At 42.6% G+C, this 24,998-nt stretch overlaps 1 protein-coding gene across 2 annotated transcripts in view; it reads right to left on the reverse strand.

Moving 5' to 3' along the window:
• Nucleotides 1-24,998, reverse strand: part of PDE4DIP (phosphodiesterase 4D interacting protein) — a 184,743-nt gene that overhangs the window by 110,667 nt on the left and 49,078 nt on the right. The window contains exons 5-6 of one of the 2 annotated variants that reach the window (XM_075286675.1): nucleotides 14,375-14,534; nucleotides 1,819-1,956 (exon numbers count right to left, since the gene is read on the reverse strand). In XM_075286675.1, the coding sequence (XP_075142776.1) occupies nucleotides 1,819-1,956; nucleotides 14,375-14,534 (298 nt within the window). Of the gene's footprint in view, nucleotides 1-1,818; nucleotides 1,957-6,250; nucleotides 7,445-14,374; nucleotides 14,535-24,998 lie in introns of those variants that run through there. The other variant, XM_075286674.1, reaches the window with a different exon arrangement.

The raw sequence follows: 24,998 nt of genomic DNA on the forward strand, positions 1-24,998 counted from the left end.
TGAGCACAGCGTTACATCGTGTGAAGGCTCCCTTAGAGTGATTTCTCGGTGTCTCTGGCAGCTTCTGCATTTTCTGTGTTACATGCTGTTAGCTTACTACTGTACAGATTTCCTGTGTAAGGGTGGGTTCACACCAGTGCCTGATCTCCGTTATGCAGGTTTCCATTTTCTGTCGGCAGAAGACAGAAACCTCCATTTAGTGTCCGCCGATGAGCACCCGTTTGCGTCTTCTGCTCTCCACGGCGAAACCAGTTTTTTCTTTAACTGGACACAAAGGTTTCGCCGCAGAGAGCAGAAGACGCTCACGGGTGGAAACTTTTCAAACCCATTCAAATGAATGGGTTTGATAACTGCCTGCCGGACTCCGTCACCTGTCCAGTTTCTCAGGAAACGGAAATCTGCATAACGGAGATTGGGCGCTGGTGTGAACCCGGCCTAAGCTGCTGCACTAACTCCCTTTCACTCAGCCCCCCCTCCTATCTCACATCATTACAAAACTCTCCGTATCACCAACCTATGCCCTCCAACCCTCACTGACTAGCAATCCCGCCCATTACTAGCCCCTTTCAACTTACCCTCTCTTTAGCCTAGCAGTCCTGACCATTACTAGCCCCTCCCACTCTTGCCATCTCCCTAGCTGCTACTCCGCCCTGCTAGAAGACAGAAAAAAGGGGGAGGACCTGTTCCACGGACACCGGAAAGCTTGGTAAGTATTGTAGGGATAGGGGAGAGGAAAGAGTGATGGTGACGTTCCGTTTCAGAAGCGCTGAAATAGAACGTCACCGGATTATCAGAAAGCGTACCTGGAGGTGGGGGGAGGAAGTCTAGTTTAGGGCATAATTATGAGTTTATCCTGAAAAACCTCTTTAATATACAGAGAGCATCATGGAGTAGGGGAGTCAGAAGACTGCTGTACAGGTGCTTGTCCCAACACTCACAAGGGTAAGATGTTTTATGGAAACTCAATTTACCTATCAGTATATTCTAGACATGTAAGAGGATTCCAGAGTACAGGCGTGGAACATATAAACTCTTTGCAGATGTTGCTCTTTGTCAGTAAACAAATTAAGGATCCTGTGCTGCAAGGCAACAGTGTTGACCACTGAGCCACCGTACAGCAAAATGGACTAGAACAAGTCCCATATACTTGCTGCAGAAATTATCTGTCAGGAAATTGTCCTGGTGCATGAAATTTTTAATTTATAGCATGATCATTTCTGCTGCAGAAAAGACAAGGATGTGTTGCTGATTTTTCCCAATGACATCAATTGTGTAAGTAACAATCTACAAATAAATGCTGGTGTTTCAGATTTTCCTGCTGAATTCACAGCAAAACCTGTTGGTATGAGTAAAGAAAAAAAGTACATTCACCTTCCCAGTCTACTGTTGGTTATGTTGCATGGCTTCCCTGGCCACCAGGCTGGTCTCTGTTTACCGGCCACCTTCAATGACATGTCAAGACCTGCAACCAGTCACAGGCTCCATGGCATCACATTTGGCTGCTAAAGTACAGGGATGGGCCTACAGAATGAGGGAAGCCTCTGCAGAGAAGTATCAGGAGGCAGGTATGGGGTTTTTTTTTTTAGAATTTTGCAAAAAAAAAAAAAAAAAAAAAAAGGCATAGTACCCAAAATTTTTTATTTTGGAATAAGTGAAAGATTATTGACATATATATTAGAGATACATATCATTGGCACATCCTCAGTAGAGATTTATGGATGAATGAAGTAAACACTACTTGTCCGTAAAGTAGGAAGCTGCTTGAGTTTAATATGAAAATATTTAGGGAAGGCGGGATGCCGTGAACAACATGCGTACCTCGATAATAGTCTGAGACTCCTGCAATTTTTCTTGAAGTGCTTGAACTTCCAGCTCTCTTTTCTGCAGATTAGAGGCTTGTTGCGCCAGCAAAGTCTCGTACTGCGTTGCATCCTGGCTCTTTTTTTCAACCAAATTCTGCAAAGAAGAGGGGACATTAAAATGTTTACATTCTGGGTTCCGAAACTGTGGGTTTTCACTCCCTTGGGGGAGTATTCACACTGTGCAGTGCTGCTATACTAATATTCTTCTCGGTCTCCAGCTTACCCTGCTCACTGTTCTGTCTTCCCCTCTCCATAGACTTCTATAGAGATAAGTCATCTATTATGCGATCTACAGTCTCGAGCAGGGAATTTCACAATGAAATTGGTTTTAGCAGGGAAAGAGCATAAGTTTCGTAAGAGGCATGTTTCAAACAGCTGTTTTGCATCCATGCAGCAGCCCTTTCCAGATTCCTTATAGACTAGAATTGGAGTGATCTGTCAAAATATGGCCAAAAATAGCACATCCTACTTTTTTTTTGAACATAATGTGAATAATCCCATAGACTCTGTTTTGCAACTTCTATGTGACAGCTGCCATATACATTAACACTGTATTAAAAGTAAAGCAATTTAGGACAATAAAGTAACTTAATTACATTAATCTTATTAAATAATCTGGACACCTGACACAAAGAAGCCTCATTAACCCTTTCATGGACTAGCTAGTTCAGAACAGAGAATATTTACTAAGCAAAATGTGGCAGAATTCTGGTCAATTTGAGTAAAAGAAGAAGTAGCATACATGCCTTACACAACATTTATAAACTTTTATAGATGCTATCTGTGCTTTGTCCACGGAGCAGGACATACAGAAAGGGTGAAGCTTATTGAATAAGGTAGCAGGGCTTAAAGGGATATCCTCAGCTCAGCCTTTCATGGGTAAGAAGACGCATGTCTCCAGCACTCTAGGGACGTTGGGAGCTATAGAAACCGATAAATATAGTTGTGCTACAATATTGCCATGAATCCCATAGGAGCAACATAGCACAGCAAACTAATGTGTCTATAAGTCATGCAAAGAGCGCACCTGGATGTGCTACAATGTTACTGTAGCTCCTACTACTTCTATGGGAATAATGGAAGCAGTGTAACAAAGCCAGTTCTTCTGCGCTACTGCTACAAAGCTCAAATATGAGAAGAGTTATTTTTAGCTTTATACCCTGTATACAAATTACGGCAAGTAGGATCAGCTGATCAGTGAGGGTTCAACATCAGATACTGATGACGCAGATCCTGTGGATACATCATCAGTATCCAGAACATATGCAGTTTTGGAAACCCCTTTTAAATCGCAGTCTGCTTTTAAAGAGGCTCTGTCACCAAGTAGAAAGTGCTGAGTAAAATATATTATTTGATTCTTGCCGTTCCCCTGATCAATTTGGAGTTTTCTTTTTAAACTCCTTGAAGATTATATGTAAACTAACTCTAATTCTCCAAGTAGGTGGTAACATTATGTGTATCTGTGAGAAAATAAAAGGCTCCCACCCACATGGAAAATCCAAGCTAGTTTACATATAATATTCCAAGGGAAATATCTTTTGAACTAGGGGAAGGATTTTAATAAAAAAACAAAACACCAAATTGTCCAGGGAAACAGTAAGAATCAAATTATATATGTTATTTAGTATTTTCTAATTGCTTAGAGGTCCTCTTTAACATGTTTGGAGTTATTGGCCTCTAATTACAAAATGCAGCACCCTCTGGGCATGTTGGTTTCTCTATAGACATCTACTCGAGTAAAAAGTATTGCAGAGGTTTTGAAAATCGTGTGTGACGGAGCCCTAAAACCTTATGGGAATCTATATTCGGGTCATTAGAACTGCAGGGTTATGGACCATGGTGTATATTCAACACAATCTGCTACTTATGACATCGCACTAAATTATAAAAAGGAAAAGTGATACACATTGTAAACACATACTACCTGCAATAACCCCATTAACATTAGCAGCTTCCAATCCAAATGTCTGGCTTTTTCTCTTTGCTTTTGTGAACTGTATGTCCTTGCAGACAGGACAATTTCTCCTTCTGAACCAGCCTGCCACTTAGACAGTATATGTCTAATGCACTTGTGGGGCTCATGCACATTGAATTGAAGTCTACATAGCACATGGCAGATTACAAATCTGGCAAATGTAGCCACAGGATGGGACTGGGGTCACCAGGCTTGAAGGTTTACATATCTGAGGCATCAAGGCATGCTGCTGGTTTAGAGGCCCCAATCCCCGAAATGCTCTCTTTAATGGTGCCATAAACATGAACTAATATTGGTAATGCTGTATATTTACATTAAACGTCAAAACTACATGAAAAATGCCACAAACAAAAATACAATGTGTGAATAAAAACAAAATTTTCCTAACCACTTGCATTTGGCTGCTAAAAAATACACATTGCGACTGTACTTTGAGGTATTTAGGAATAACTGTACGTGCGATTTAAGCTTTGTTAGGCTATACAGCAGATACATAAGCTTGCAAACATATTCTGCAGCATTCACATCAGAGCTCACAATGTCATTTCCTTATCAGAAGGGTATTTTATAAAGAGGTCAATTATTTCATTGTGTTTGTGGTGTGTGGAAATAAAGTACCCGAGGTAAACTCGCCTAAAAAAGGCCACAAAACAAGACTTAACCAATTACAAATAACAAGGGGTGCTCTAAACTGCTTAATAGTTTCCTTACTTACCATTACCAAACCTATGCAGGATGCAGACAACATTAAGACCAAGGCCCAATGTGGCGTCTGCAGCAAAAAAGCACTGCAAAAACCGTGGCTGCAACCCTCTGCAGACTCTCTGCTTCAATTACACCTATAGGGAAACCACCACAACAGTTTTGGAAATTGGCGAGTGTCTTCAGCGCGTATTTTAACGAAAAGTGGGCATGGGATTCGCTTGGGTACCTATTCCATTCCATACTGGTCCTGGCTCAGCCAGGAAGTGAAGTGGCCAGCCACTTGTCTCAGTCACATGTTCAGTAAAGGTGAAGCATTAACAATGATGTAAATACCCAGCATGTGACCAGTGAGACCAGTGGCTGGCCACAGTGGTCACCTGACCATTCATTTGCAACCCAAGTATTACAGGCACAAAATGAAAGGAGGGACCTCACATTGGAACGAAGGACCAGATGAAGGCGTTGCAGTTTTTGTTGTTTTGTTTTTTTTTTTTAGTTTAGCCCACCTTTAGCCCTCACTGGGTTTTCCAATTTGCCTGGAAAATCCATTGAAATATCATCTTTTAACCCTTTCCCAACATTCGATGTACATGTACATCATAATGTGGGGTGACAGCTTTATTACCGCACACAGAAACCATTAACAGCCATGAATTACAGCACAGATTGTAACCGTCACTGTTTCCTTTGCCGCTTTCAATTTTAAAACAACGGTCACCCGACAGACCCCATTATTGTAAATGGGGTTTGTCGGACTCCTTGTATTATCGCTATTTTAGCAATCCACCTCTTCGTTGTTCTGGAACGACAGAGGAGGCAATGCCATTGTGAACCTAAGATCTGCTGTTTCAGTGCATGGGTCCACAATCTTTAAACTGATTAGTTGTCTTGACATCTGATAATCTACTGAAGTCTCCCAGGCTGGTCATCATAGCTATTCTATTATGCCCTGCCACAGGTATATACTATACTGCAGTACAGAAGTAGTGTATTACTATGAATGATTGAACAATCACATCTCCAAACCTCTTACACTAGGTTCACACTTGTGTTTGGGTTTCCATTTGGGGGTCCACTGGGGGACCCCGAGAATGGAGACCTAATCCACTTAGAAAAAGCGGTTACTCGCAGTTAACGCCTGAAAAGGCCAAAAAATGTGAAGAGAAAAGCAGGGCTTGCACCACTTTTCTCTCAACATTTTTCAAGCATTTCAAGTGTAAACCTAGCCTTAGGTGCACTAAAAGAAAAAGAAAAAAGAAAATAAACAAATATATATATAAAAACTTACAAAAATATTTAAAATAACAAAAATATTAAAATTTAAAAATCACCCTCTTCAACCATTATATATAAATAAATATATTAGGGGTAATGTCCAAAAATATAAAACTATTATAATACAAAAGTATTTAACCCTAAGTAAGTGAACACTATAATGAAAAAAAAATTGAAGTGTGTGAATTCCATGAAGGTGGAAATACACTAAATACATTGTAAACGTTGAGTAAAGTGCTGGTTTTCTTGTTTTATGTTGCTTAGACTAGCTCTAGATATATTACGATCGCATGCACATATAAATAAATATATTATGAGTGGATATCTTTACTGTATCGTTACTATCTGGGTCCCAGAACCACACATAGGGAATCTTAATCTAATATCAATGTATGTTGTTTTCAACAGCAAGGAGAGTAAAAGATGAAAATACCTGCATGTGAATTGGAATGTAATCTTCATAGACATTGTGCCACAGTTCGTGCACATCAGAAAGTTCGGCAATGAAGTCTTGAGAACCTTTCGGAGGGGATTCCATGATGCTATCCAGGAAACCAAGACCAGTGTTTGAAGTGCTTGACAGAGCGCTATTAAGAGTACTATTTGACTTTATGCCTGGGCAGCTTTTTACAGGTATTTTACTCCCTCTTGGACTCTGAACTGGTTTGTAGTCAAACATTTTAACAAGACTAAGGGCCAGATCTAATTTCCTTGCATATCCATATGAGCTAACACCGTAGTTGCAAGATGAGCATTGCCACTTCAGATTCTCATTGGTTGATTTGACTTTTTCTTCAGCTTTTTGAAAGTTAGGCCCAGGATCCTTGGTATCTGGAAGTGATTCAACTGAAGGTGCAGAAGACGATCTCTCCAAACAATCTCCATCTGATACAACCTTATCATTTGCAGCCTCAGGTTCTGAAGTTTGTGGAATTGTTACTAATTCATTGAAAGTGCTTGCGACTGTGGACATCTGACCAGAAGAAATATTCTGCGCTATCCTCCTTGGTACTTTGCAAACGGCTTCGTAGTCAGAATCAGCTACTCTCAAAGAAGAACATCCATGACATTTTCTCGGTACAGCACCTGAACTGTCAGTGTGTGAACAATGCTGAACTTCTTGACTAGGTTCCTCCAATTCAGTCCAGCATTCAAATCCAGAATAAGTAAAATCTTCCTGCAGAAGAGCTGAATAAGAGAACTGCATGTCTGAAAGATTTGAAGTCTCAACTGTGCCTTCTCCTGACTTGGCTTCCTGACCTTCTTCATTGTTGTTTTTCCTGTAAAGGCTAGCTAGGCAATGTTTAAGTCTATCCTTCTCAGAAAGAAGCTTCTGCAGTCTTTCAATTGAGAGAGCTTCAATGCGTGCTATGACCGTATCAAATCTGTAGAAACGTTCAAGCATGAATGCACATTTGCTGCACACAAATTCAGCATGACCATCACGTAAGATCTCCTTACCCAAAACATGGGATAATATTACTTGAAGATTTAGTTTAGCAGTTGTGTGAAAAATCCATCTCCGTTGATTTCCACATAGCTCCCGTCTACAAATCCTGCACACATCTTTCATCTTTAAGTCCAACATTGAATATGAACTCAAAATCTACAAACTCAGATTCACAAGACACTTCGAGTGTTGAATGTACCACCAGCAGATGTTATTTAGAATTGCATTTCCCTATATTTATCTATATATGGAAATTATACAGGATTTCTTAAAGCTTTAATTCAAAATTACTATTGTCAGAATTGCAGCAGAAATTCCGTCCTTCCCTCATTTGGCCTTCAGGTAATGGGAAAAAAAGCTGTAGTGGAGGAGACAAATGACAAAGAAACAAATGATTCTGTTCATTTATTTATTTATTTTAATACGGATTTCTAACCTGACACATTTCATATGCAAAATACTAGTCAAACTAAATAACGCTGCAAAACTACACAAAGCTACCAGCTGCCTGCTCAATAAAAATACTTCGATGTCAAGAGGACACATGTCAAAGACTTTTTCCCATTCTGATGCAATAATAGCCATGCGTGCAGCACTATTCTATAAAAATAGAAAGCCCTGCTGAATTCCATTATTATTATTGGGTACACATCCACATCTGATTTTGCTTTCAAAAACTGCATAAAAAAAAAACAGAATTTGTGTCCTTTCCTATACCACTACATTACGATTTGTCATAGGATCTGTCATAGGTGTCATGACTCCGTTTGGAATACTGAACAGACCATAATAAGACATGTAATGCAATAATGTCGTATGCACAATAAATCCTAAGTCTGGGCAAGCCGTGACAAGTATGCAGAGGGTATAGAAAAAGGCTGCTCATCTCTCCGAACAGGTCTCTGAGGTCTTACTGAATACCTGAAATCTTAGTGAAATGCCTATTTTGGAGCAGCTTTTCTTATAACTCTGTCCTGTACCATTCCTCAGTTATTTCTCCTGGAAATGTATGAAAAAAGTGACAACTGGTTGTTACCATAAGGCGCTGTGCCTTGTAACACTGCTAACGCTCTCCAATCATTGCTGACCATGACAAATAGTACAGGGACACCCCCATTTGACAAGGGAGATGGTAAGGTCCAGTTGTCTATTCATTTATACATAGCAGGTATTTAGTAAACCAGACATGTCAGAAGTGCAGACAAGTTCTCCTAAAAACTAACCCTCATCCAGGTGTTTATGTTGTAGCTTACGCTAGGTTCGGCTTTCTGTTCTGCAGATCCACTTGGAGACCCGAAGAGAAGAAACCTAATCTGCTTAAAAAGCGGTTACCTGTGAACCCCATAGACTATAATGGAGTTCGGCGGGTTTCCACCTGAAAAATGCAGAAAAATTTTCTTTTCTCTGGCACCGTTCCCACGGAGTAATGCACCGCTCATTCTGATATGTAAACACATGTCAGAGTGAGCACTTCAAAACAGAATCCCATTGACTTCAATGGGTTCCATCTTACGCGCGCTGCACATTGTAATCAATGGGAGGCTTTTTAACCCATTGATTTCAATGTGTTATGCGCGTTAAACGGAACCCATTAAAGTCTATGGGATTCTGTTTTGAAGCGCTCACTCTGACACGTGTTTACGTGTAAGAATGAGCGTCGCGTTACTCCGTGGGAACGGGGCCTCTCTGCGTTTTTCAAGCAGATTGGGGGACAGAATCTCCAAACAGAGAGCAGGTGTGAACCTAGCCTTAGTGAGATGTAGCATATATGAGATGTTTTCTGCTTTTGTGCCCTAGTCACCAATGAATAGATAACAGAACATTACTAATCTACTACACACAGCCAAACCTGCCTGATACTGAGTGTAACACTACAACCTGAAGACAAGGACCAAGACAGAGAAGAAATACTGAGATCATAAGCATAAGGCTGCAGAGCTCATTGTAGGCCTAATACTGAAGCTGAGCAGGTCTCTGCCTGCAGTGATGAGGAGCCAAACACGTTCAGTGTACAGACAGCTCCATCCTCAGCACTGACAGCCAGCAGGTAAGTGATCCCTCCCCGCCCTGCTGCAGCCTCAGCACACACACCCCATATTACACACACTCCATATTACAAACACCCCATATTACACACACCCCATATTACACTCCTCTCATAGGCTACATCACCCATAAGGACAGCAGCTCTTACATCAGCCTCAGCGACAGATATCCAGCTGCAGTGCGGCCATCGGGGCAGGGAGATTACTGTACCCTGAAGGGATAAAGGACCTTTAATGATGTCACTGCCATGTGATCAGTCACATGCCAGGGAGGAGTGCGGCTCTGTGTGATGTGGAAGCAGAAGAGCAGCATCACTGCGTGCGGTGGTCCATATGTAACGCAGAAGTGTGTATACTGCTCAGCTTACAGTACTGCAGTGCTGTGTGTGTATGTTAATATGTGTATACTAAACAGCTGTGTGTGTATGTTAACATGTATATACAGTACTGCACAGCTGTGTGTGGTGCATTCACACTGAGTATACGCTGACTGATTCTGAATACTGAAACCAATAGGGAAAAAAGCATCCCATTCATTTCAATGGGGAGCGCATGTATGCCGGCTCCCATTGAAATGAATGGGATCTGCTTTGTACGCGCTGATTCTGAACATGTTTTTAAGGGTAAGTTCACACGGAGTAACGTGGCACGTATACGGCGCGTGAGACTTTGAGCGGCGTATACGCTCCCATTGATTTCAATGGTAGAATTAGAACACAATGTCAAAAAGACAGGATTACTTATGAATAAAATATAAATATTTATTGAAATAAAGATAATAATACACAATTAACCACAATATATTAGATATGGGAAGGACCAATACAAAATGTATACCATAGTGGGGTGGCTACTATGCTATAGTGTAATAGTGGTACATCTGTGCTGGGTCATATATAAAGAACTGTGTGAACAACCTATAAACAACTAAATAAATTACAGTGCCATAAGCATACCAATAATGGAGTGAACACAGAGCATATAACAACAGTGAACAACACAACCCTAAAGTGAAGTGTAAAAAGACCCAGTACAGAATACAATCCACATTATGATGAGCCTACCCGGCTATGGAGCACCCGACGCACGTTTCGCCACTTCCTGGCATACGCGTGCTACCCAATCAATGGGAGGCTTTTTTCCCTATTGCTTTCAATATGATACGCGTGTGTGAATGCTCATCCTTCTTTCAGTTCTTCAAAAGTTGGGAGGTATGTACATTCAAATCAATGGGAGCTGCTTCTTACGCGCTCATTCTGAACAAATTTTAACGTTCAGAATGAGCGGAGCGTAACATCGTGTGAATGATTTTATGTTGACTCCGCCCATTCTCATTCATTTTCCATGTGCCCGCACACAGTATAATCCTCCTACAGTCACCCGTAAATTATATGCCCCCTCTCCATCTCTTCCCCAGTTTCATATACACCTTTCATCTGCCCCCAGTTTCATGTCCCCCATCTCTGCCCCTGTTTCATGTCCCCCATCTCTGCCCCCAGTTTCATGTCCCCCATCTCTGCCCACAGTTTAATGTCCCCTTCCATCTCTGTACCCAGATTCATGTCCCCCCATCTCTGCCCCCAGATTCATGTCCCCCCATCTCTGCCCCCAGATTCATGTCCCCCCATCTCTGCCCACAGTTTCATGCCCCCCCCCCACATCTCTGCCCTCAGAATCATGTCCCCCCATCTCTGTTCAGTTTCATGCCGTTCCCCCCCCCCATTCATCTGCCCCCAGTTTCATGGGCCCCCTTCATTATGTTCCACCTCAATGTGTAACACAAAAAAACACTTATACTCACCCTCCAGTGCTCCCCCGCAGCTCTCTCCGCAGTTTAACAGAGTTGTAGGCGCGATTTGACGTCATCACATCGCGCCTACATATCCACTAGCCGGAGTGCCGCGGTAAAGCAAGGCGCTGAGCTGTGACAGCTCCTTGCTTTAGTCGCGTATGTAATCAACTCAGATCTGCATCCTCCGGACGCAGATCTGAGTTGAAATTGGGACATACCTCCATTCAAGCAAATGGGTTTGAAAAGTGAGCACCCGTGAGCGTTTTGTACTTGTCCGCGTCAAAACTTTTTTTTTTTTAACCAGACACAAAGTTCTGCATGTCCAACTTTATGTCTGGTTAAAAAAAACGGTTTCACAGCGGACAGGTACAAAACGCTCACAGGTACTAACTTTTCAAACCCATTCACCTGAATGGGTTTGAAAACTGACTGCCGGGTTTCCGTCCCCTGTCCAGTTTCTCTGGGCAGAAGACGGAAACCCAGCAAGATTTCTTAAAGCACACACGAGAGCAGATGTGAACCCGCCTTTACTTACCTCTCCAGGCCTGCGCGGTGCCTAACTACAGGTAAAATCGCAAGGACAGCAGGTAATCACACTGGACCCCAGGAGGGGTGAGTAACACTAGTTTTTATGTTTGCTCAATTTCCCTTGGCCTCCACTTATTATACTCTAGTCTCTCTTCAGAACCGAGTATAAGGGTGTGCTCATGCGGCGGAAACCAAATTCTGCCGTGTAAACTCTGCGCCGCTAGCTGCGACGGGAAGTCAATGCAGTGCACCGGCATTGAGTCGTGACATTCCGCTCCTGATTAGGCCCAAATCAATGGGCCTACTCAGGAGGGAGTCTCACGCTGCGGATGTCTCAGACGTGGGAAGATAGGGCATCTCACTTCTTTTTCCCGCTAGCAGAAAAAAAACACTAGCAGGAAAAAAAAGCGAGCAGCTCCCAATCAAATGCCTGCAAAAAACTCCATGCGAACATACTGGTAGTTCTGTTTCAAATGTGTTCAGCCTGAAGTGAACTGCAAATATTGTAAGAATCAAAATAACTGGTGTGAACAAAGTCACATCGGTTATCCTGGTTGATGTTTTGCCTATTTTACGATTAATCGCCCAGCTCCAGCTCACAATCTATTTTTTTCTCTTTTGCACACGTGCACAATAGGGCCAGTTTTATAAAAAGTGGGTGCGAGCTCAAGCACAAACATCCTTAGTTTGAACACAGGACCCAATTGGTAAACGCAGAGGCACCATGTCACAACCTTTTTTTCTGTAAAAAAAAACATGTAAAGCACACTAATGGTACAGTCTTTGGTTTAGTTCTCTTCATATCTTCAGATAAGCCAAATCTCACTCTGTTCACAATTTATTTTTCCCCCCTTTCACGATTTATTTTTTTCCCTATGGTTTTTCCCCCTATATTAATTTGTCTGTGTGGACAGCAGAACAAAGAAGGACTTCTGTATATTGATTTGATTACCAGAACTTAAGAAGAACTTAAAGGTATTATCCAGGATTTTCACAAGTCAGGTAGGAGGTCAGGGAAGGTAAGACATATAAAGCATAATCATATGTCAACATCCGTTATTCTGTACAGCATGCACTGCACTTTTGCTGAAGATTCTCCTGCGTCGCACATGACTGCTTAGGCCAATCATACATATTTGCAAAAAATGTTTGACTTTTAATTATCTTTACATTACATACATGGCATACCCCTTTTGTTTCAAAAGGTATTTATTGAAATATATTGCAGCGAAATAAAACATGGCAAATATGAAGGCAATCAAAGTACAAATACAGAGAATGGAAAACTTTACAAATATACAATGTAGAAACGGCTATACAATCGTGGCAAGCAGAGGCATAAAGTAAGGAGGGGGAGTAAAAAGGTAATAAAACCAACACTGGGAAGAGTATGAAGGGGGTGTAGCGCTAAGATACAGACAGATATTGAAATGTGAGTGGGGAATCCTGATTGGAATAGAGGGTGTGAGAGAGATACTCAATCATACATCACAATCAGAGATGAAGGTATGGTAGACCCTGGATGCTAGTTCTATAAACCTAAGGGGACCAAATCTTATCAAAGTCGAGTATTAGAGACAATGGCGTTAATTTTTTCATGTAGCATAAAAGTATCAATGCGCCAAACCACATTGGTTACTGAAAAAATAATGTTTCTCCATTTAAAAGCAATGTGGTTTCGGGCAGCCAGTAGAACGTATTGGAATATTTTAAACTGGGCATATTAGAGGATGGCAGGTTTAAGATTAAGATGAAAAATAAAGGGCCGATAAAGGGAGAGATTGTCCAAATAGCCATTGTGTCATTCTATCGATGGCTATCCAGAAGCGACGGGCATGAGAGTAGGTCCATCAAATATGGTAAGTAGTGCCTAAGGCATTAAGCAGAGCGGGGAGCGCATACTCATTTATAAGTTACCTGAGTTTTCCTAAAAAGTTGAAATATCTGCTGGGTCTTTCTTAGCAGTCTGTTCTATGACTGTATAAAAATCACATTATGGCTGCAGGACATTGTAAATTTGTCTATGAGACAGGGGACGTGCTCAATAAGGAGCAGTCTGATCCCTTCCCCTATCAATTACTACTAATACTGGTTTAGTTACATGCAGTTCTGTAAGGAGTAACTTTACAATAGCAAAGGAATAGCTTAGAAAAGCCTAAGTGAACATAGTATAGAGGATTCAGGAACAATGCAGGCATAATGCAACCTATAGGATCCATGACAAAGGAAAATAGCAATTTACCAGCATAGTCAAGAAATATGTTATCCATAATCACATAAATCGATAGGAGTGCTTAAATTGATTTTTCTTACATTGTAAGCTGTGAGATACCGCACAATGTTCAGTTTCAACAGTTTACAGATATGTGTGGAGGCTGTGAGGAGAATCAACTCCTCCCATCTGCATTCACTGTGTAAAGAGACCAGACCCTCCCCCTTCCACTCATTGGGAAGACATCTTGCTTATCTAATATATCTATGGTTGAAACCTCTCTATTGACAGGGAGGGAACTGCAAATTAGCTAAAAAGGAGACGCCTAGTGGCAAGAACTTTAGAGAGATTTTCCGCACATGACTTTTCAAACATGACTTTTCGTACAATATAGACTTTAATTACAGTGTTTTACATTTTTTGTCTAGAATTACATGAGACTAAGTGATCTGAATAGTTAGTGACCATTTTACCATACCGTACCATTTCTTTATGTCATAGAATTCAGCCACAAATAATGGCTTTCTTACCTTGATTTCACTTTCCTTTTGTTGCAAAGCATCTTGTAACTCATGCATGGACTTTTCTAAGTCCTTAATTTGATGGTGCACAAGATTTTCATTCTTCTCTGTTAATTGATTGATGAGAGAGTCCTTATTATTAAGTAAAAGAGTCATCTGCTGGATCATCCTAATAAGATAAAACATTACAGAAGTTGTTGTTCATATAAATCATTTTGGATACAACAAATCATCACATTCATCTACAGGAAGACTTGCTTATAAATATTATTGTATATTATTATTACACTATTATATCATTGTTAGTATATTTTCCTGTAAAAGCTGTAATTTAACCAGTCGTTGACCACACATTGACCATATATGTCCTATATGCTGCCTATGTAGTTGTTAGGGAATTGCTAGGACAGCAATTCCCCAGTAGCTGTTGAACCCTGGGAAGGGATACAAGAGACAGTGAGCCCTAAGCTGAAGCCCCCAACTGTCCCTTCCTATTGCCAGGCCCTATCCTACGTAATAGGCATGAACCATGAAGACGGTCCCTTCCTGTATATGTGAAACACAAAACGGAGACAAGACGAACAACAACAAAGAGAGGTCAGCTAGCCGAGGGTCAGTAACAGTCGAGCGATGCAGTGCCAAATCGGAGTCCAAAGAATAGTCAGTAGGGAAAGCCAGAGGTCAAGGATAAGAATGCAAGCAAAAATAGGGATGGCAAGGAGCAAGTATGCACACGACAATAGCAAGCACTGGTGTGAATGAGAGCCAAGGCTAAATAGGGAGGAAGAACCCGCCCGTAGAGTTGACAGGAAGGCAGGCTGTCAATCACAGGGCAAGGCCAGATTAACCATTAGAGGAGAAGAGAAAACTGAAGGTGAAGGAGATGGGTGTGGTGGAAAATCAATTACCAAGGTGTTCAGTGTTCAGACAGTGCAGTGCAGTGCACTGCATTGCAGTGTTCAGACAGTGCAGGAAGAAACCAACGGAATAAATCACAACCGAACACTTCTCCTGCGCTGCAGCATGCGGCTGGAAGATGACGCCAAAGCCCGGATGGGCAAAGATGTTACAGTAGTACAATGCATTATACTGCCTATCATTTTCTGACAACCGTGCCAATGGGACTGCCTAATAGGATTATACTAAGGCAGTCCCGTGGACCTTCATTAGGCCCCTGTCTGCCATGTGAAGGCATTGGACCTCTGTAATCTCTTTTGCAGCTAAGTCCTCTTTCTCAAAAAACCCTTAGGAGCCGCAGTTGCTATTGACCATGACATCTAAGGGGTTAAATACTAGAGATGAGCGAACAGTGTTCTATCGAACACATGTTCGATCGGATATCAGGGTGTTCGCCATGTTCGAATCGAATCGAACACCGCGTGGTAAAGTGCGCCAAAATTCGATTCCCCTCCCACCTTCCCTGGCGCCTTTTTTGCACCAATAACAGCGCAGGGGAGTTGGGAGAGGAACTACAACACCGGGGGCATTGAAAAAAATTGGAAAAAGTCATTGGCTGCCGAAATCAGGTGACCTCCATTTTAGACGAATAGTGGATTTCAAATCCGGGTCATATGAGAATGTGAACTTTGTGACTATGAGACAGGGATAGCTGTACAGGCAGGGATAGCCAGAGATAACCTTTATTTAGGGGAGAATGTTATTAAAAATAACTTTTTGGAGCTCTATCGGGTGTGTAATTGTGATTTTTGTGAGATAAACTTTTTCCCATAGGGATGCATTGGCCAGCGCTGATTGGCCGAATTCCGTACTTTGGCCAATCAGCGCTGGCTCTGCTGGAGGAGGGGGAGTCTAAGATCGCTCCACACCAGTCTCCATTCTGGTCCGACCTTAGACTCCGCCTCCTCCAGCAGAGCCAACGCTGATTGGCCGAATTCCGTACTCTGGCCAATCAGCGCTGGCCAGTGCATTCTATTGGCGTGATGAAGCAGTGCTGAATGTGTGTGTTTAGCTCAACTACTCCACCGGCGTAGTTGAGCTAAACACACACATTCAGCACTGCTTCATCACGCCAATAGAATGCACTGGCCAGCGCTGATTGGCCAGAGTACGGAATTCGGCCAATCAGCGCTGGCTCTGCTGGAGGAGGCGGAGTCTAAGATTGCTCCACACCAGTCTCCATTCTGGTCCGACCTTAGACTCCGCCTCCTCCAGCCGAGCCAGCGCTGATTGGCCGAATTCCATACTCTGGCCAATCAGCACTGGCTAATGCATTGTATTGGCGTGATGAAGCAGTGCTGAATGTGTGTGTTTAGCTCAACTACACCGGTGGAGTAGTTGAGCTAAGCACACAGATTCAGCTCTGCTTCAATCAGCGCTGGCCAATGCATTCTATTAGCTTGATGAAGCAGAGTGTGCACAAGGGTTCAAGCGCACCATCAACTCTGATGTAGCAGAGCCAAGTGTGCACAAGGGTTCAAGTGCACCCTTGGCTCTGATGTAGCAGAGCCGAGGGTGCACAAGGGTTCAAGTGCACCCTCGGCTCTGCTACATCAGAGCCGAGGGTGCGCTTGAACCCTTGTGCAGCCTCGGCTCTGCTACATCAGAGCCGAGTGTGCGCTTGAACCCTTGTGCACACTCTGCTTCATCAAGCTAATAGAATGCATTGGCCAGCGCTGATTGAAGCAGAGCTGAATCTGTGTGCTTAGCTCAACTACTCCACCGGTGTAGTTGAGCTAAACACACACATTCAGCACTGTTTCATCACGCCAATAGAATGCATTGGCCAGCACTGATTGGCTAGAGTACGGAATTCGGCCAATCAGTGCTGGCTCTGCTGGAGGAGGCGGAGTCTAAGGTCGGACCGGAATGGAGACTGGTGTGGAGCGATCTTAGACTCTGCCTCCTCCAGCAGAGCCAGCGCTGATTGGTCGAGTTCCGTACTCTGGCCAATCAGCGCTGGCCAATGCATTCTATTAGCCCGATGAAGTAGAGCTGAATGTGTGTGCTTAGCACACACATTCAGCTCTACTTCATCGGGCTAATAGAATGCATTGGCCAATCAGCGCTGGCCAATGCATTCTATTAGTGTGAACTGAGTTTGCACAGGGGTTCTAGTGCACCCTCGGCTCTGCTACATCAGATTGCTACATCTGATGTAGCAGTGCCGAGTGTGCATCAGATGTGTAGTTGAGCAGAACTGGCTCAGCACTGCTAAGTCTCTGCATTCGCATAGGAATGCATTGGCCAGCCTTCGGCCAATCAGCGCTGGCTCTGCCGGAGGAGGCGGAGTCTAAGGTCGGACCTGAATGGAGACTGGTGTGGAGCGATCTTAGACTCCGCCTCCTCCAGCAGAGCCAGCGCTGATTGGTCGAGTTCCGTACTCTGTCCAATCAGCACTGGCCAATGCATTTCTATGGGGAAAAGTTAGCTTGCGAAAATCGCAAACTAACAGGGATTTCCATGAAATAAAGTGACTTTTATGCCCCCAGACATGCTTCCCCTGCTGTCCCAGTGTCATTCCAGGGTGTTGGTATCATTTCCTGGGGTGTCATAGTGGACTTGGTGACCCTCCAGACACGGATTTGGGTTTCCCCCTTAACGAGTATATGTTCCCCATAGACTATAATGGGGTTCGAAACCCATTCGAACACTCGAACAGTGAGCAGCTGTTTGAATCGAATTTCGAACCTCGAACATTTTAGTGTTCGCTCATCTCTATTAAATACCCAAGCTTGGAGGTTTGGTGATCTTAGGCGTTGTAAGCAGGTTCCCAGCTGTGGTACCACAACTGACGCAGAAATTCAATTGTGGCAGAATAAATAACCAATATAGAAACCATGACTAACATATGCAGGTCATTAAAGGGTTATAATCTGTCACATGGAAAATGCCTTCTAATCTGCCAGAAGCAAATTCTAGAGCAGAAAAGGCTGAGAAGCTTGATATATAGTTTTGTAGCTTTAGTACAGTTTGTCATTTATTCATTGGAATCCAGGGTCGGACTGGCCCGCCGGAGCACCGGGGGATCCCCCGGTGGGCCCCCGGGCCCCGACTATACTGCTAATCATTTTAGCATAGGCAGGGGCCCGATCATCAATGGGGTGGATCGGGTGGTTAGGGGCCCGATCGGGCCCCTGACATTTCAATCGGGCCCCTGCCCATGTCAGAGGAGGATTAGGGGAGGCGCTTAGGGCGCCTCCCCTAATCCTAAGAACCAGCGCAAGGAGAGCTACCGCTCTCCTTGGGCTTGTTCAGCCATCTACGTATCAGCGTAGGCGGCGTCATCATGCCGCCTACGCTGATACAGAGACGTCTGACAGAAGAGGATGCGGCGGGAGCAGCAGCAGCGCGCGGTCGGTCGGTAAGTATAATAACTTTTTTTTGTTTTATAATAGGCCGCTGCCTGATGGAGTATCTACCAGCAGGCAGCGGCCTATTACCAACCCGGACCTGTTCACTGCCGCCCCCGCTTCCCCTTGTACTTTAGGCCGCGGCGGGCGGTAGTGAATAGGCCTGGGCCAGGCCGTGACCCACTGCCGCTGATATTATACTTGGGGGTCTTTTCAGACCCCTGAGTATAATAATCAGAGCCCCAGGGGAGGTGAGGGAACATAATAAACAGTGTTACTCACCTCTCCGGGATCCGGTGTTACTCCTAGCTGGAATATTACCATATAGGCCCGAAGCCTGTTCTAGCTGTAACATATAGGCCCGAAGCCTGTGGTAGTAGTAATAACCTGTTACTGCGAGCACAGGCTTTGGGCCTGTATGGTACTGCTAGCACAGGCTTTGGGCCTATATGGTATTATCCCAGACCACGTGACGTCTGACACATTACCATATAGGCCCAAAGCCTGCTAGGAGTAAAATCGGATCCCAGCGAGGTGAGTAACAGTGTTTATTATGTTCTCTCACCTTCCCTGGGGCTCCGATTATTATACTCAGGGTCTGAAAAGACCCCCGAGTATAATAATAGTTCATGGGTGTGCAACTGTGGGGCATAATAGAGATTGAAGGGTCCACTGTGGCCCCTGTAACCTCTATTATGCCCTACAGTGGCCCCCCTGCAACCTCTATTATGCCCCACAATCTATTGTGCCACTGTGGGGTATTATATAGGCTGCAGGGGCTGTATATATTATATATATATATATATATATATATATATATATATATATATATATATATATAGGTTGGGTACATGGAGAAGTGAGGAGTCAAAGATGTCTGTGTTTCAAACTTTACAGAGTCAAGTCACAGCTGGAAGAAGTGGTCATGGCGGTCCAAAGGGAAATGTGGGAAGACGTCTCCTGTGAGTATTACTGCACAAAATATTACTGCATTGTATTTATTGTAATGTTGTGATTTATTGTAATGGTACTGCTAGCACCCCCAATCCCCCCGCTGTCTGAGGTGGACAATCGAGAGATGCCCCCAAATCTTTCAATTACTACAACTCCCAGCAGCTCCAGATGCCCTGGAACTGTTGAGAGTTGTAGTCCACCCACCCCATAGATAATGTCCCACTCTATTGTTATGCTAGTGCCCTTTTCTAGAGCTCCAGCATAACAATATCCAAGTTTCAGAAACGCTGAGGACTTAGGATATGTTCACACATCAGTATGCCATCCGTCCGTTTGAATTCAGTTTGACACTTCAGAACGGACTGATACACATACTGATCTCTACTCTGGTTACAATTGCTACTTGTAATCCCCTTATCTGTCCTCTAGGGGACGGAGAGCGTTTGCTATCAGCATAAAAAGGTGTCAGTATTGTGGGGGAACAATAATATCTTATGAAAAATTGTGTATAGAGGTGGGGGCTGAGATGGTTCTATCTGTCCATCTCTCTCTCCCAGAGAGATGCAGTTTGGATCTTGCCAGACTGGTTATGTAAATACTATGCTCTGTGTATTGGGTGATGCTATCTTACAAAGAAACTAATTAAAATGGAGACAGTTCGGCAGGAACCACGGGCATTGTTAGGAAGGATCAAAGACCAAAGACCCTTTTTAAGATAAAGGGACAAGAGAAGGGTAATTAAGTTAATTGTCTCCAACAAGGATGTCTATTGTCTTTAGAATACCATGAGATAGACATCTAGGATGTGTATTTGAGACATGTGCTGATGGCTGCCATTTTGATTGATACATGCGGCTACCATGTGCTCACAAGACTCCATTTTAGAGTAAAGCCAGCCCTCAGGGGGGTGTGTCCTCTCTCCAGTTTCTTATCCAATAGATATGCATCAGGGCTATTGTTACAAACTTCTCCACCAATAGATGTTAGGCTAATTATACTAGCCAATCCTGTTCTGTCTATGCCATGTGATATATACTTTGTTCTAGCCACCATTAAACCAGAATCCATTTTGATACACGACCACCATGTGTCTTGTGGTTCTCCAGGCTAAGATGGCGGAGGCCGATCTTGGCCTGTTAATTAATTTTCCTTTACAGACAGCATATCTCTGGGGTATTATGATTTTCCCCCGACAGAAACTGGCGCCCAACGTGAGGGCGTTGATGATCGTTTGATGTGCAGCCGATAGTGTACTGATCCACTCACCAACCGATTTGGAGACGGGCACGGAGGACCTCAGATGAATAAATCAGCGCTGAAAGAAAGGTAAGCGTTTGCTTTACCAAATAATTAATCTGAGTTTCTACGTGTCCCGGATCCTGTGTGTTGATAAGTGAGGTTAGTGCTGCATATAGTATAAAATCAACGCCATTTTTATATAGCTCGGAAGAACCAGTAGAATATATTGTCTGTAAAGGGGGTGGGAATGTTATACCTCATTCTTTGTATACTGTCCATGCTGTCATTTGATTGATACATCTGTTATAAAGTGTATAGGGAGGCATAGAAGGGAGAGTCAGTCTCCATCCTTAATACTGAGTGATTGAAAAGTCCTTGTTTAAACACTAAGGACTGAGTAGAATCCGCGCAAGTACGTGTAAAGATTCAGGGGTGTTCAGAATAGGTTTTGCCTTGAGCACAGATACCGGAAACTTGTACATTAGAGATTAGTTCAGTGAAAACAGAGTGACTGTTTGGGAGATCCCACTAAGAGAAGTCGGCATGACCCCCAGAGCGATCTGTGTGACCCTGGGGAGAAATATGTATGACCCTCGAGTAGTCAAGAGTGACCCTCTATTGTCTTAATTGCCCTAGAGGGGTGGGAAGCTCACGGCTGACTGGCCATCAGCTAGTATGGGGAAGGGACCCTCTGAGATATGGTACACCCCATATGAACTAATAGAAAGAGAGAGAGAGAGAAGTTGCCGCCCAAGTAAAAGAAAAAGGAAAAAAAAATAAATAAATAAATAAATAAAAAATCCTTAAGAGAGCAGGGGTTCCTAAGATAGGATTGTTTGATAGTAAATGTTGGGAACCAATGGAGATTAGATCATGCAGGACAGATACAGGAGCATAAGTTACAAAGAGGAATAAGCTCTGATTGAAGAACAGAATGGGGGGAGTGCAGAGTCAGCCAGTATGGAAATCAACCCAAAAGATAGTTTAAGGAAAGAGCAGTTAGAAATGGAGGTGAGAAACTGCTGATAAGATGTTGGATAGTTGGAAAAACAAATTAAGTAAGGAATGGTTACAGAAATAAGGTATTAAGTGTGTGTATATTTTCCTTAGTGTAAGGAAATGCATAGTGGACACACACTCAGTCCAGTTAAAAGATCAATGCATTCTGCACATGGCATTGTGTTGTTAGTGCCATGTGAGTGATGATGAAGGTCAGGCCCCTCCCCCCAGTGTGACTCGTATATATCCACAGCAGAGGTATCATGGTATACAGGTTTGGTAGCAAGAAGGGGGGAGGGGAGACACGGCAGTTAGCTAAGATTTTAGCTATGAGTGATACGATGTAACATCATTGGTATAATGTATGGAGAATTATGAATATATGGTTTAACAATTTGTAACTGTATAATTTAAGCTGTTTTTAGAAATGCCAGTATTTGATTTTTAAACCTTGTGTAACAGTGGTAAAAACTTTGATTGGAATCTCAGAAAGAAAAATGTTAAAATTCTGGCAGTTGGCCCTTAAGGCGAAACCTCAAATATAGTTTAAAAGGTTCTGAACATCTGTGGTAATTAGAAGAGAGGGGTTTGCCATAGACATATTCAAAAACTGCACAAAGATATTAATATGTAATGTTGGTATCAGTATTGGCTGTTTAAATCATATTTAATGTCTTTAGAATTGGATTAATGTCATAAATTTTAGATAATCATCATTATGTTTATTTTCCAGTGATATACACATTGAGGAGAAGACGAAGGCATCTAAATCACATGTTTTGTTTATTTTTCTTCAATATTGAGCTGTGCAGGAATTATAACTAACTCTGTGATTATTTGTAGGAAAATAAGAAAATTTGACAAGTTCTTTATGATTTAATGGATGTGTGTGTGTCTGGAGCTCCAGTGTGAAGTTTGCATGTATGTATATGAATGGGCCCATATGTGTTACATGTATTGCTATATGCACATGCTCTGTTTGTTCATGTTTATATTGTTACATTTTTAGACTCCACAGGGAGCAGATGAAGAAATTGAATGCTGATAGTCCCACAGAGGGGGTGACAAGTAGATATGAGTTCTTTTCCATCGTTGAATATATATATATATGTCTTCTGGTGAATATGAGATGTACTTGATATACCATGTACATGTACTAGGTACTCAGTGTTTATTGGTTATGAGTTTATACTATAAACCCATGAATGTTAACAATTGGGAATTATTTTGTGAAAAAGTTGTATCGAATACTTGTAAAATGTTATTGATCATTTCTATTCAGATTGATCCTTCTGATATGGGATTAGGCACCATAAAGGGGTAGGCAATGCATGTGAGCTATCTTAATATGTACACGCAGGTAAAGATAAATCGTAGTTTTACAAAACAAAAGTGGTATTTCTGCGGCATTGTTTGCTACAAGGTGATAGACATCTGACTAAGTAGATCAGAAGGCACTCGGATATCTGCTCTGTAATGTGTTTTTGTGTATAAATTCTTGTTATGATGGGGGAGGGGAAGATAGATTGATCCCATAAAGTTTTTGCCTTCTCTGCTGATATATTTTGAGCATTTAATGAATTAGTTGTAATTCTGGAATAATTAGGAGTTGTAGAGAATTGAATTTACTTAGGATTGTATAAATAAGTCTGAATACAGGTTTGGCAAGTTTTAGCCAGCCAGCCACTTACAATGGCTGGACCCTCAAACAACAGAATGTCTTAATTAGTGTCTTAATTAGGTCTCAAAAGTCCTATTGTATAATGGCTAAAGGGCAAATAGAGTATTGTATTGCCCTGTATAGCTTAAAGTGAGACACTGGAAATCTAATTAGAAGTGTCTCTTATTGTCACCTTAACTAAAAAGAGTCAAGAGAAGTGATAGGGGATGTGACACTGCCAGAAATAGGCAGAGTATTAAAAGATTAGGCAAATGTTTTATGGGAAATTAAGTGAATATTATTGTGATATGTTGATAATTTTAATTTTTTTGTGCTACAGATAGACAGACCTGAACCTGATGTGTTTTCCTCTATCAGAACGGTGGTAAGGCAATCCTCACACAGATAGACAGATGTCATATTTCTTTGGCAAGATAGAGTAACATGGAATTTGCTCTACAATCCTCCTCAAAACATCTCATTTCAGCGTTATTTGACTTTTGAATCCTGCAACTCTTATACCAGTAGGAGTTCATGATTCAAAGGGGAGTAGATGATGAGATATTAGTAGATGAGATATTTTTAAACTCCCTCTCAGAAGAGGCGGCTTCAGTCATGTCACTGATGCCCCATTGGAGAATCCTGACTATGAGATGTTTGTGGACGGTTCCAGGTACCTAACAGAAAAAGGCAAATTTGAATACAGGGCATGCTGTAGTCATTATACATGACACCATAGTATAAGAAGCCCTTCCACCACACATGTCAGTATAAGAGGCTGACCTTATAGACGCCTGATAGCACAGCAAACATTTACACTGACTCCAGGTATGCGTTTGGCATTGCACATGGTTATGGTCCAATATGGAGGTCCAGGAACTTCCTGACGGCACAGGGCGAACCAATTAAGAATGGAAACTTAGTAAGTCAGTTGAGATATGGCCATATTGCTCCGTAAGCAGTTGGCAATTGTGAAAGTCAGAGCTCACACAAAGGGAAGAGACCCTGAGAGTATTGGAAATGAGAAGGCTGATTGAGCAGCGGTGCTACCACCATGGAAGGGTCTCAACCAGGTGAGAAAAATAGCAGACCCCAAGGGGCTGTACTCTTAGGTGACTGGTGAGGAAATTGAGAAATGGACAAAGGCTGGTGCCAGAGAATGTGAAGGAATGTGGAAAATGGGGGATAGACTGTGTCTGCCCGCAGCAGCATACCCCCAAATGGCTGGTTTGGCCCACGGTAAGGTGCATGCCTCTCGAAATGCCATGGAGTCACTAGTGGGTAAGTTATGGGTTGCCTCAGGATTTGGAAGGGCTGCAGGGAATCACATAAAAGCATGTCACATATGTGCTCTACACAATCCAGGACAGGTAGTTAAGACACACCGCATGCACACCAAAACCCCTGTATCCATTACATACAATTGCCTGAATTTACAACGTACAAATGTGTTGGTCTGTGTGGAGATTTG

The sequence above is a fragment of the Leptodactylus fuscus genome, chromosome 9, assembly GCF_031893055.1.
Source record: "Leptodactylus fuscus isolate aLepFus1 chromosome 9, aLepFus1.hap2, whole genome shotgun sequence".
Classification (NCBI taxonomy): Eukaryota; Metazoa; Chordata; class Amphibia; order Anura; family Leptodactylidae; genus Leptodactylus; species Leptodactylus fuscus.